Source organism: Ursus americanus, chromosome 22, assembly GCF_024610735.1.
Source record: "Ursus americanus isolate L20-20 chromosome 22, mUrsAme1.1.p, whole genome shotgun sequence".
Lineage (NCBI taxonomy): Eukaryota > Metazoa > Chordata > Mammalia > Carnivora > Ursidae > Ursus > Ursus americanus.
The window spans coordinates 591,391-604,027 of NC_142148.1; the positions used below are offsets into that span (position 1 = coordinate 591,391).

General features: G+C 65.0%; 3 protein-coding genes across 9 annotated transcripts in view; 1 reads left to right on the forward strand and 2 right to left on the reverse strand.

Moving 5' to 3' along the window:
• On the forward strand, positions 1–6,253 carry ARFRP1 (ARF related protein 1). 2 transcript variants are annotated; one of them, XM_045794709.2, is made up of 8 exons: positions 1–130; positions 845–943; positions 1,153–1,240; positions 1,436–1,518; positions 4,884–4,965; positions 5,187–5,257; positions 5,849–5,949; positions 6,020–6,253. In XM_045794709.2, exons 2-8 carry the CDS (start codon positions 851–853, stop codon positions 6,105–6,107), a joined length of 606 nt encoding a protein of 201 aa, XP_045650665.1. In that variant the 5' UTR covers positions 1–130; positions 845–850; the 3' UTR covers positions 6,108–6,253. The 2 variants fall into 2 exon arrangements, with proteins under 2 accessions (XP_045650665.1, XP_045650673.1); XM_045794717.2 differs by having other exon boundaries at positions 14–130; positions 850–943.
• Positions 6,254–7,742: 1,489 nt separating this feature from the next.
• On the reverse strand, positions 7,743–9,650 carry TNFRSF6B (TNF receptor superfamily member 6b). Its single transcript, XM_045794696.2, has 3 exons — positions 8,845–9,650; positions 8,505–8,708; positions 7,743–8,168 (listed from the first exon to the last, which is right to left on the reverse strand). The coding sequence occupies exons 1-3, from the start codon at positions 9,284–9,286 to the stop codon at positions 7,885–7,887; spliced, it is 930 nt and encodes a 309-aa protein (XP_045650652.2). The 5' UTR covers positions 9,287–9,650; the 3' UTR covers positions 7,743–7,884.
• Positions 9,651–9,793: 143 nt separating this feature from the next.
• The window catches only part of RTEL1 (regulator of telomere elongation helicase 1), a 29,408-nt gene continuing 26,564 nt past the window's right edge, over positions 9,794–12,637 (reverse strand). Inside the window, exons 29-36 of one of the 6 annotated variants that reach the window (XM_087853426.1) lie at positions 12,255–12,453; positions 11,946–12,086; positions 11,318–11,434; positions 10,888–11,121; positions 10,648–10,809; positions 10,417–10,551; positions 10,230–10,330; positions 9,794–10,150 (exon numbers count right to left, since the gene is read on the reverse strand). In XM_087853426.1, the coding sequence (XP_087709552.1) occupies positions 10,070–10,150; positions 10,230–10,330; positions 10,417–10,551; positions 10,648–10,809; positions 10,888–11,121; positions 11,318–11,434; positions 11,946–12,086; positions 12,255–12,453 (1,170 nt within the window). In that variant the 3' untranslated portion in view covers positions 9,794–10,069. Of the gene's footprint in view, positions 10,151–10,229; positions 10,331–10,416; positions 10,567–10,647; positions 10,810–10,887; positions 11,125–11,317; positions 11,435–11,945; positions 12,087–12,254; positions 12,457–12,637 lie in introns of all 6 variants that reach the window. The other 5 variants (XM_087853422.1, XM_087853421.1, XM_087853424.1 and 2 more) reach the window with 5 other exon arrangements.

Consider the following 12,637-nt stretch of genomic DNA (forward strand, 5'->3'; position numbering starts at 1 on the left):
GCCGGGACGGCTCCGCCCTCCGCGGGCCGCCGGCCTGCGTCCCATCGGGCGCCGCGCGAGGCCAGCGCGGGGTCAGCACAGGTCGGCGGGGTCAGGCGTGCGGCGGCTCCGCGGCCCGGAGGGGCGCGAGGTAGGCCACGGGGCTAGTCGCCACTTCCCGGGCGGGTGGGGCGGGCCCCGGGCCCGAGGGCGCGGCGGGGACTCGCAGACCGGGCTCCGCCGTGAGACCCCGTGTCTGTCTGGGCGTCGGAGGTCGAACGCGGGGGGCCGGGCGGCCTCCCGTCCCGGTCGGTCCGCGCCACCTGCCGGGCGCATGGCCTCTCCGGGGCCGCCGCCCCGCCGTCCCCACGCAGCCCCGCTTCTGAAAGCCGCCGGACGCTCCCCGCTGGGAGTTTGCCGGGTACCTGCTGGGGGCGGGGGTATCCGGCCGGGGGCGCCGCCGAGCCGGGGGAAATCTGACGTCTTGGCCGGGACGGGGACCGGGACCTGCCCCTCCTCCGAGAAGCTGAATGCGCGGGGAGGGGCAGGGGTGGAGTGGGAGTGATGGCGGGGAGCGGGGCGGGGGAGCAGTTCGGGGGGCGGGGAGGGGGGGGGGTCGGCCGTGAGAGGAGTTCGGGAACGGGGTGGGGGGGGTCGGCCGGCCAGGGGAGGAGTTCGGGAGCGGGGCGGGGCGGGGGTGTCGGCCGGGGGAGGAGTTCGGGGGGCGGGGCGAGGGGGGGTCGGCCGGGGAAGGAGTTGGGGAGCGGGGAGGGGGGGGTCGGCGGGGGGAGGAGTTCGGGGGCGGGGGGGGGGGGCCCGGGGTGAGCGCAAAACCGTCCCATGACCTGTGTCTTCGGGCGCGCAGGGCAGGATGTACACGCTGCTGTCCGGCCTGTACAAGTACATGTTCCAGAAGGACGAGTACTGCATTCTCATTCTGGGTCTGGACAATGCTGGCAAGACGGTTGGTGCTTCTTCCTCGTCACCCCCCCCCCCCCGCCCCCGGGATCCATACCCCTCGCTGCATGTTTATTGCCTGCACAGAATCCGAACCCCGCTGGAGGCCGCCGGCCAGTCCCCCCCAGCTCCCGTAGAAGAGACCCCGGGAGCGATGTTTGGGACACAGGTTTGGAAAGATCCAGCCCTTATCTGTCGTCCTGTTTCTCTTTTCAGACGTTTTTGGAACAGTCAAAAACCCGGTTTAACAAGAACTACAAGGGGATGAGTCTGTCTAAAATCACTACCACCGTGGGTCTGAACAGTAAGGGCGTCCTTCAGGGCTGTGGGTTGTGGGGCTGATTCCCGAGGCAGCTGTGATGCCAGCAGGCAGATGGTCAGCAGCTCCCGTGGGCCCCGCAGTCGGGGTACCCCAGAGTGGCTCATCCCTCTCCTGGAGCCGGGAGGTGGCATGTCAGGGACCAGGGCCCTGGCTTCACCCTTTCCCTTCTCTCCCCAGTCGGCACTGTGGACGTAGGGAAGGCTCGCCTTATGTTCTGGGACTTAGGGGGCCAGGAAGAGCTGCAGTCTCTGTGGGACAAGGTAAGAGAGTCACCACACAGGGTCCCTGGCCACGCACTGCCTGTGCCTCACTTCATTTTTCTCCGGGTGACACCCATCCGCCGTTCCTCCTCTTCCTCGGGAAAGTTGCGGATTCCCTTTTGTTTCTGTCTCGTCAGCGGCTTTATCACCTGCTTTGTTCTTGAGGGTTCCCCCCAGTCCTATTCCAACTCCCGCATCCTTCCCCCAAGAGTGAGGACACACTTGGTTCCTTTTGAGTTAGAGATTTTGCTGTTAATCACCACAAAACAAGACAAGAAGTGGCTGAGAAACAGATGTGGGGAAGGAACGACGCCCGCAAGATGCTCAGCTACATCACTGGGGCCCGCGTCTCCTTGGCTGGTGCCCCTTCCGTCCGTTCCGCCTTAGGATCTGTTCTCTGTGGTGGCCTCTTCCCCATCAGGGGAGGGTGTCCTCAGAGGCTTATAGCCACTGCCTCCTCCCTGACGCAGGTTTGGGGCATTTTTGGGACCCCAGTGTGGAGCTCTTCCTCCCACACACCCCACACTGGGGTTGTCTTCATCTCAGCCGGTGCCAGGCCCTGTGGTCCCCCAGTGAGCCGGACAGACCTAGTCTCTGCCGTAGGCAGCCCTCTCCTGGTGGATTGGTGCAGCCCAACACCGGGGCACAAATGTCCCTGTCCCAACGCTGGTGGTGGTGGTGTGCTTGCTCCGATTCTGGGAGTACAGGCGTGCTCACCCCGACGCTTACTAGTTGTCATTGTGCTTAGAACTGAGTATCCAGGTCTTGAGTTCTGGTTTGATTGCAGCAGTCGGGACCCAGTCACCTTTTTCCAGTCTCTCTGAAGTGTCGTCTTCTGGTCTGACTTCTGTCCTGTGGCTACAAGTTTACCAACAGATTCCATGGCCATTTAAGTTGGACCGAGACAGAGTGAAGCCAGGGCCTGCTCTTCTGGACCAAGACTCACGAGGGGAATGAGACAGGACCTGACATTGCGTCATAGGGCAGAGTCTCAGGAGCAGGTGCCGAGACGGAGATTGGGGTGCAGGATGTGTGTTGAGGACCAGCTCCTGGGAGGGGAGCTGGGAGAGCGTGGGACTGGGCAGGGGCAAGGGTCAGCTCAGGTGGCTGGCTCAGCAGGGAGCCCTGGAGGAGAATTGCTCCTCACAGCTGCCCCATGTCAGGCCAAGCTGACCAGGACCCTTCTGGCCTGGTGGGTCACCACGGTGGGCTGCCTTGGGCAGCTGTGATTTGGGGATGAGGCTCTCGGTGGGTTCAGGTAGTTCCTGCGGGAGCCAGCAGGTTCATTCACTGGGCGCATGGCCCACCGCTCGTGTCACACCTCTGACTGGGGCGTGGCTCCTTCGGGGCTATTTCCTAAGGCCAAGCTGGAGGAAGGAGAGGCGGCTTTGCAGCTGGCAGTGTCCCCTGCTCTAGCTACCGCTCCTGCCCGTGGTGTGAGTCATCACAAGAGTCTGAACCCCTGATCGCTGAGCCCCACTTCTCGGTTGAGCTCTGGGTTCTTCATGAGCTTCCTGGCCCCCCGTGGAGGGGTACCCTGCCTTCCACTCTTGGGGTCAGTTATCCCTGCCAGGGCGGGGTCTCTTCTGAACCCACGGTGTGCAGCACGCCCAGCAGGCAGCCAGGATTTGTGACCCAGTAGGTCCCTTCCTGAGCCTTTGGTAAAGGGGTTCCTTGGTGGTGACCATGCTCCCAGCCCTTTGGGTCCCAGAGCTGTGAGGACGGGCAGCAGAGCCCCCTGTGGGTCACCAGGATGGATGGGAAGTAGAGCTCCTGCTCCCTCCCCTATTCCCAGGTGCTGCGTCCTGGGGCCTGGCCCCCCTGCGCAGTCTGGCACGGGGACACGGTGTTGGGCTTGCTGTCGTTTTGTCCCAGGTAGATGTCTGGTAGACCTTCCCTATGTGCGCCGCTTCCATCCAGGTTGTGGGCTGTTGTCTGTGGGTCTGTTCATGTACCAGCTTTGGGCCACAGCTTCCCACACAGATGAGACTAGTGGACTCCTGTGCCTGCCACAGGGGGCACTTCTGGCCTCTGTCCCTGCAGGCCACACCCAAAGGATCTCTAGAGCGTGGCTGTGGGCGATGCCACCATCAGGGTGCCTTGGGGCTGATGCAGCCTGATGTGACCTCAGTGCTGCTCATGCACAGTCCCGGATGTCCAGCGTCCGTTGCTCTCACCACTGCCGGGCCATCACCTGACACCCGTCTGCCTGGGTTGGGTCGCACACTGCAGGGGCTGTGAGGCGACCCTCTCCCCGGGCTTGCTGCCGGCCCCATGCAGCACCCCTTCCCGCCATGGACACTTATGCTGTCAGGCCGGCCAGGTCCTAGTTGTCAGTCGCAAGACAGCTTGCTGCCTGGAGCGCCTGCAGCCCTCCATCACCCAGTGTGTAGGCCAGGGGAGGTGTGTGTGTGTGACTTGGCGGCCTGCAGAACCCGGATGGCCACCTGCATTGGGCTTCCTTCTCTGCAGCAAGCACAGACACAAAAGCGTGTCTCACAAGATGGGGAGGGGGGGATTTTTCAGCATGCCCTGGTTACACCCCAAGAGTTTCCCGGAGCTGTCAGGCCTGCACCTGTCCAGGGTCTTCAGCTCCCCAGCCACAAGCTCGTCCCGCCTGCTGTCGCATCGCGTGTACGTGGATGTCCCAGGTTTCCGGGCTCCCCTGACAGCTGGGGCAGAGATGCTGCTGTCGGCTCGGCAGATATGGACACTTCCTGTCTTCTTTTCTGACTGGGGTAGACGGTGGGGTCACCAAGTCTGCGGCCGTGTCCCCCATGCCCCACGCTCCATGAGCCCACCCCTCACATTCCCCACTTGGTGCATGTGCCCAGTTTTGTCTGCACAGTTCTCTTCCCCAGGCCCTGGGCTCTGACACCACTGCTGTATGCATGCCTAGGGCTGACAGCTCTCCTGGCCCCAGTCCAGCCTGCAGAGCTCCATGTTGCTGGCCCAGTCCTGAGCCCTGCCTCTCCTTTTGGTGTCCTTTCTGTGGCTTATCAGTGGTATGGCCACCGGGCTTGCCGTCCACACTGGCACGTGACCTCTGCTTCCAGGACTGCATGGGGGTCAGCTTGGTTTGGGCTCCAGCTCCCAAGTCCTGTCCTTCCTCTCCAGCCACTTGTTAGGCCAGTGGTCGTGGGCGGTTTTAGGAGCAGATGCTAAAGAGTTTGGGGGCTCAGCACCCGCGAAGTGGACAGAGGGTGGTGGCCGCCCCCTGCCCAAGGTCAGCAAGCCCCCTGAAGCAGTTTAGGTTACATCACCACTCTGCCCTTCCCTCCACCCCCTGAAGGCACCGCAGAAGAGCCTTCCAGTTGGGTGGCCAGGTGCTTGTGGCCCAGCACCCCCTTTCTGCCTCTCCCCAGTACTACGCAGAGTGCCACGGTGTCATCTATGTCATCGATTCCACGGATGAGGAAAGGCTGTCAGAGTCCAAGCGAGCATTTGGTGGGTACAGCCTGGCTAGGGCTGGGAGGGTGCTGGGGAACGGTCAGGTGCAGTCTGCCCATCCCGTGTGTCTGGAGCTGGCCTTGGCCGGACGTCAGGCCCACGCTGGGCAGATGGGGCCATGGCCAAGAGTGAGCATGCACGCTTGTAGAGAGGGGGGCAGGCCTCGGTAGTCAGAGGCAGGTGAGGGGTACTTACTGGCACTTTTCTACCTACCCCAGAGAAGATGGTCACGAGTGAGGTGCTGGACGGCGTCCCCATCCTGGTCCTGGCCAACAAGCAGGACGTTGAGGTGAGCCTCTCATCCCAGCATCCCCACAGTGGTCCCCAGAGTAAGCGTGCCCCATCGCTGGGGGTGGAGGATAGGGTGTCTGCTCTGGACACCCCAAGCCGTATGTGTCCCGGGTGTACATAGCCCTCCCACGTTGCAGGGCACCTTCTCTCCACAGGAGGATGGGCATGGCCTATGCCTCTGCCCCGGGCATGGCTGGAGGCGTGGTGGGGAGACCCTGTGTGCAAAGGGATCCCAGGGTGGGAGTCAGCTCTGACTTTGGCCCATCTGCCGCCCTTGGGATTGCCTCAGCTGAGTAGTGGCTGCTCTGTGGTTGTCTGCATGGGGGGCGGGGACTCTGTGGGGCCTGTTCTGTAGCACGTGTGCCCTCGGGTCGGGGCATTGGAAATCACTTCTGTCTATCCCTCACTTCCTGTGGACCGTCTATGCCACCTGCTCCGTCCTCTCTCTGAGACCACTCATTGCAGGATCCCTCTAGGCAGAGAAGCCCTGAGCCCAGCCCCTCACTGCCAAGACCACGTCCTGCCCCAGGAGCAGGGCGTCTCCTGCAGTGCGTGGGACCCTGCTCCTCACTGCTTCGCCTTCCCCCAGACTTGCCTCTCAATCCCCGACATCAAGACTGCGTTCAGCGACTGCACCTCGAAGATTGGCAGGCGCGACTGCCTGACCCAGGCCTGCTCGGCCCTCACAGGGTGAGTGGGGCCCTCGGCCCGGGGGCTGGGGGCTGCAGCTGGCCCTCCCTCATGCCTGCCGTCTCCACAGCAAAGGGGTGCGCGAGGGCATCGAGTGGATGGTGAAGTGCGTCGTGCGCAACGTGCACCGGCCGCCGCGGCAGAGGGACATCACGTAGGCATGGCTGGCGCCCAGTGGTGCCCGCGACTCATCCCTGAGTGCCAGAGGGGCGCTCCTGCTGGCTCCCTGCCACCAGTCCTGGGGGTGGGTTTGCTTTGCTCTCGGTTTCTTCGTTTGCTTTGTTTTATCTTTAAGACAAACTTTTCCCTGTGTCCGTACAAGTGTAGGTATCGGAAGGCTTCTGCTGAGGGGAGTCGGGGCAGCAGGACCCCCACACGACCCCTGCTGGGGATGAGGTCTCCCTTTGGAGCTGCTGCCCCGGCAGCCCTGCCTGCCTTTCCCGGGGGGTCCTGTCTGGAAACAGGCTTCCCTGGTGCTGCCCCGTGCAGCTCCCCACGGAGGCGGCTGTTGGGATCCTGATTGTCCTGTCTCTGTCCTCTCTGGCCCTGGAGATGGGGTGGGGGCTGGTGTCCTCTTGAGAGAGGGAGACCTGGCCGCCTTTGCTGGAGGGCAGCAGGGCCCGGGGTTCTGGGCCCTCAGAACAGGGCACGAGGATCTTCCATTGGCCTGACATCACCTCCTTTTGATCCCCAGCAGGAGGGGAAGGAGGGAGTGTTCCCTCCACGTGTGTCTGTTGCTGACTTGGGACAGCCGGTTGCCATCGTGGGGCGTGCATGGTGGGGGCTTTGGGAAGGCGGGCTGGGTTCCCGTGGAGCCCAGGTTGGTTCTGTGCTGGGCCTTCATTCCCAGCTGGGGGAGAGGGGCGGGGTCCCTCTTCCGTCTGGGGACAAGCTATGTCGAAACCCACAGGCCTGGTAACAGGCTCCCCGGGTGAGACTGGTCCTCGGGACCCTCCCCACATGGCCCCTGCTGGAGCTGGCACTGACTGCTGGCCACGGTGTGTCTAGAATGACGGGGGTCTGAGCTGCTGTCCATCGCCCCTCCAACACAGTGACCACAACACAGGGGCACCCAGGGTCGAGCTGTGACCTTCATGGGCACTGCCTGCCTGCAAATGGGGATGGCTGAGCCAGAGCTGGGGACCTGATGGTTTCCTGTCTGAGATCCAGTCCCTGGTGGGAGCCTGGAAGGGGTTGCTGAGAAGGCTGAGTCAAGGCCAGGGGGCGGGGGGGATGCAACTGCAGGTGAGGTGACTCACCGGGAGTCATGGGCTCCTCGTGGGGGTCAGGTACGGGGTCCAGGGCCCATGGGGCCGGCCGGGAGTCCCCCAGGCTGCATCTGGAGTAGTCCAGCCCTTCTCTGAGCCTGCCTGAGGGGAAAAGCCTTGTTTCCCAGAAAAGGAGTGGGACGCACCCAGCCTGGGGGAGGTCCTTGGCGGGTCCCCTCCTGGGAAATCCCCTGCATGCTGGGACTGGGTGGAGCTCAGATGGAGGGGCAGGATGAGAGGGAAGGGTCTCCTGGTGGCCCAGGGCACAGGCTTCTGCTGTTCTGTCCAAGCTGGGTCCTGTTGCACAGCAAGAGCCCCCCACACTGTCATAGCCACAGAGCGTAACCTAGGGGGTCATGGAGCCCCCAGCCGGACGGGACACACCTGCTACCCGCTGGCCATCTAACAATCCCTCCTGTTGAGGGTGTGTCCCACGGGGGGTGACCAGCAGCCAGAGGAAGCATGGGGAGCAGGGGGGTGTCCCCACCAGATGTGCCTGCCATGCACTCCGTAGACAGTTTCACACCCATTGTACAAAATGGCTTTATAAAAAAATAAACAGTTAGTGCAACAGGAGCCTAGTCGGTCAGTCGAGGTTACTGTGGTACCGTGGGGGCGACATCCACGTGGGGCCAAAGCTTGGGAGAATAAATAGGGGGCAGGGTGCTCAGTGTGCCCAGAAGCGTGTGCGGACGCTGCGCTCCAGCCCAGGCAGCCTGGCCTCCCTCAGTGCCCGCAGCAGCCGCGCCATCAGCGCCCCGGCCTGTGTGTCTCGGAGCTCCGTGAGCCGCTGCCACAGCTTCAGCTGGAGGTCTGCGCGGCCCTCCCTCGGCGCCACCAGACCCTGGGCCTCTGGGCCCGCCAGCACCTGCCACAGCCGTAGGAGCCTCTTGGAGGACATGTCCTGGAAAGCCACGAAGTCGATGACGGCGCGCTCACACTCCTCAGCCCCTGCGGGAGGGTCAGGACACAGTGGCAGAGGCCTCCGTGTGCCCACGAGTGGGTGCAGGGCTGAGATGCCACGTCACTGCTGTGGGACCTCCAGGAGGCAGTTTAAACTCCCTGGGACTTAGCTTGAGCCCCGGGGGCGTGGGGAGGAGAGCATCACCTGCCAGCACCGAAGCCCTGTGCACAGACTGTTCACTGGCACCACCCAAGGGCGCCCAGGTGAGTGGGAGGCCCTGCCCAGAGGCCAGCTGAACACTGCATGCTCCAGGGCTGGGTTTAGGCTGACCTCACCAGACTCACCTGGCCCACCCCAGTCCCCATCCCCTTTCCCCTACTCACCTGGCCCTCCTGGCACCATAGTGCTGAGCGGGAAGCCAGTGCAGCTGGTGCACAGGGCATCGTGGAAGGAGGAGCCTGGCACGTTGAGGCTGAGGCCCAGGGCCGTGCAGTTGCGGTGGGGCTGGCACTTCTCTGAGCTGGAGCTGTTGGCTGAGAAAGTGCCAGGGGGACATGGCTGGCACTGCGTGTTCTGGCTCAGGGTGCCTGGGGATGAGATGGGGAGGAAGGTCAGGGGCACCTGGGGTGCTGTCCTCCGTGGTGGCTGACGTCCCAGGCCACGACCCACCAGCCCTGCTGCCCGCCTGGACCGCTGCTGCCCACTGTAGGCCCCGGTGCCCACCAGGGACAGCCACGCCGGTGCCAGGCAGGCAAGGCGTGTGCTCCAGGCAGAAGCCAGCATGTGCAAAGAAGCCCGGGCGGCAGCGGCAGGCCCGGTTGTGGGTGGCCTCGCAGGGCCGCGCCTCCTCTTCGCGCTCTCCGCAGATGACGTTGCAGTAGCGGCAGCGTTCCAGGTAGTTCCAGAACTGGGTGTAGTGACGAGGGGGGCATGCACCGCACATTGTGGGGGTGTCCCGGCGGCACGGCTGCTGCACGAAGGTGCCTGGGGGGCACTGGTTGCACACCAGCCATTCCTGAGTCTCCGCATCCCGCCATGGGTAGGTGAGCGGCGTGCCCGCCGTCTCCGCCGCGGCGGCTGTGTGTGCCACCAGAGCCAGCAGCAGGGTGGGCAGCGCCCACGGTGGGGTCAGGGGCGGTGGGCCCCGCCTTTCCGGTGTCCACATGGCCCTCACTGGGGCAGCGGCTCGGCCTCCACCGTGCCCGGCAGCAGGGACACCAGGACGACGCACCCGGGCACCGGCAGCACCACCCTAGCCGCTACCACCCCACACTCTGACTTGGGCTGCGGTGCGGGCCTATATGGGCCGGCCTTGCCACGCCCCTGGGGGAGGGCTCACGACCTCCAGGGGACCATGCTTTGACCCGGTTCTCAGCAGCGTCACCACCCCCGTGGCCCCTCCCCCACCAGGAAGCCCCCTCTCCCCCCGCCTGGCGCCAGCCTGCTTGGGAACAGAGTCCAGGGATCGGGCCTGTGAGGGCGTGCCCCCGCACCAGGTCCAGCGGCTGCGGTGGACGAGGGGATGTCCCAGACTCCACTCCTCTCTGGTGTCACACGTCTTCCCAACTGCTGTGCGGACAAAGCGCTCAGCATGCCCTTACGTGGACAGGATGGGAGGGGGACCCCACTTAGACGCCCACATCTTCCTTCCCAGCACCCTCCACCAAGCACCAACAGTGTCAGCAACTTTATTAGACAGCCAGTCACCTGATTAAAAGCAGGTCCATTGCCCACACACGGGTCCCACAGAGGAGGGTGCAGAGGGCTCCCCCCCCCCTTCCAGTCCGGGGCTCCAGGCTTGGCGCGAAGCTCCTGACGCTCCACCCACAAGCCAGCAGCCAAGGGAAGTGAAAGTGAGCCAACCAACCACAGGCCCCAAGGTGGCTTCAGGGCATCGAGGCGGGCCCAGGTGTCCACGCAGCATCAGCCTGCCCCAGGGTCTCCAGGCTCACTGGGGCTCTGGCCAGAAGACCTGCGTGATGCTCTGCCTCCTGGCGGGGGCGTGGCAGGCCGGGCACATCCTAGACGCCTGTGGAGACACGGAGCGCTGCACAGGTGCCGCTGCCCGCCGCCCCTCCCGGCCTGCCAGGTGGGGGACAGCTGCCAACCTGGAGGAGCTGGCGCCAGCAGGCCTGGCAGCGGTGGAAGTCGCAGGAGGGGCACCGGAAGGGGACGGTGTCCTCTGCCCCGCAGCCAGGGCACGCCAGGCCTGCAGCAAGGGGGCCGCCATGAGCACGTGGCAGCTCGTCCGCCCCCACGGCCAACATTGCCTGCGGCCCCTCTCATGAGACCTACCCCACTCGGATGGGGCATGCCTGCGGGGGGCTCTGGGGGGCTGGCTGGGAGCCCCCGCATCCCCAGCCTGCCTCCGTGTAAGGAAGGCCGAGATCTTGCTCTGGGCCCTCCCAGGTTTCTCTTGCTGGAGGGGGCCTGGAAACAGAGGAGCTGGTCCGAAGGGTGGGTGGCTGCAGCTTCTCTGCGGCCCAGCCTGCTGGGCTGAGTGGGGCTCGGGGGACACTGGCTTACCTGGCCTGGAAGCACCGTGGGCAAGGTCAGGAGGCACAGTGGGGCTCCCCTCCTGGGGGCCTGGCGGCCCAGTACCTGAGCTTGGGGCAGCCGGGCCCATCAGGTCTGTGCACGTCTGCTGGAAACGCCGCTTGTGGTGGGGTCTCAAGAACATGCCAAACCCTGTGGGGAGAGGGTCAGGCTCAGCCCCGCCCCCAGCCTCCCTACCCCAGCCTCCCAGCCCCCTCCACCGCCACTTGCTCTGCAGCAGGGGCAAGTCCTCAGGCCTTGAGGTTGTGAGCGCGGCCACCACGGCCACCACCTTCTCGAAGTCGTCGTCCTGTTTGTAGGTGGTCAGCGCCGCCAGGAGCTGGCTGCAGCCTGCGGGCCCCAGGGCCTTTCGGACATCCGCCAAGTAGGCGCGCACAGCAGGCGGGCCTTGCTTCTCTGTCCCGGGGTCTCTAGACCCCTCGTCTGGACAGCTGCCGGGGTCCCCTGCTGAGGAGGTAACGGGCCTTGGACCACGCCAGGGGTCTGGGGGCCCAGACAGTGCCACGGGCACCCTGGGGACACCCTCACACCAGCCGCCTCCCTCCCTCTGGGGGTGCAGAACAAGAACACGCCCCCCACCCCAGGGAGACTCCTCCCCGCCGGGGGTCTTCAGCTCTGCTTCTGGTTCAGGGACTGGCACCTGCAGGGGCTGGCCCGGAGACCAGGTGGGGCCCGCCTTGGTTCAGGTGCTGTCCGGGGTCCAGCTGCCAGGCTGCACCCTGGGACAGGGTCAGCTTTGAGTCACACTCCTTCCCTCCTGAAGGCACATGGACACACAAGGAGCTACCCAGCTGGTCCCTAAGGGTCTGGAGTGTGCCCCGGACAGAAGGCCGGTCTGTCCAAGGGGAGACTGAGACCCACAACCCCCCGCAGACCACAAGCAGAGGGACCCAGACTTGCAGCTCCCACCGGAGCCAACTGCTGGCAGGGGGCCGGCACAGACTCTCCCCAGTGGACACCAAACCCAGAAGGAGACTCTAAGGTTGGGAGGTACCCTCCTGGGGGCCAAAGAGTCTTTCTACGTCAGGTCCCCATGACACTTGTCCTTGGTTCAGGAAGTCCCTGCTCAGGGGTCCGTTACTGAATGGGGACAGAAGCTCCCGTGCTCTGGAGGTGCAGGGCCCACCATGCTTGTGCGACTCGCAGGGGGCCTGGGCTGTGCACGCTCCTGGGACACACACATGCAGTTGCCCGGCACGAACAGTCCCATGCAGGAGCAGGGGGCTGCCCTGCTCTTGGGGGGAGAGGGGATTGAGGGCCCTGCTCACCGCTGGGGCCCGGGGCTGCTGGTGCCCACTGCCTCTGAGGAAGGCTGTGCTCGGGCCGGTAGCCACAGCCGCGGCCTGTCCGCTGGAGGCAGACCTCCTCAAAGCGCTGCTTGTGGTGCGGCCGCACGAACTGGTAGAAGCCTGCGGGGTGCACCGTGCAGCCACCGTGCTGAGCTGGGGGCTCCGGGATCACGGGCCACCCACCCCCATCTTCTCTAGGGAGCAGGAACAACCGTGGACCCTGGTGTCCACCCCCCAATGGCCGCAGCACTGCCCCCGGGGATGGGTGACCGCGGCAGGCCAGGGCACCTTGGAGCAGGCTGTGCTTCTTGGGGTCCTCCGCGAAGAGTGGGCCGAGGCGGGCCAGCAAAGCCTCCACGTCGTCGGAGCCCTTGTAGTCCTGCAGGGCCCTGGTGAAGGTGTCGAAGCTGGCCTGGCTCAGCGCCTGCTTCACGGCCACCATGAACAGCTTGGCCCTGCCTGCCTGTGTACCGGCGGCCAGCCCCTCCTGCTGGACACAGGACCAGGTGCCCCATCAGCCGGGCCACTGTGTTTTCCCGAGGGGCCGCCGCTACTACAGAGGGTAACTGCTGGGAGGGCTGCCCTAGGCCCCGGGCCCGGCTGGGTTGGGAGGGAGGGAGGGAGGGAGGGCATGGCAGCAGCTCCCGTTTGAGACAGCCGTGCCCCTCTGG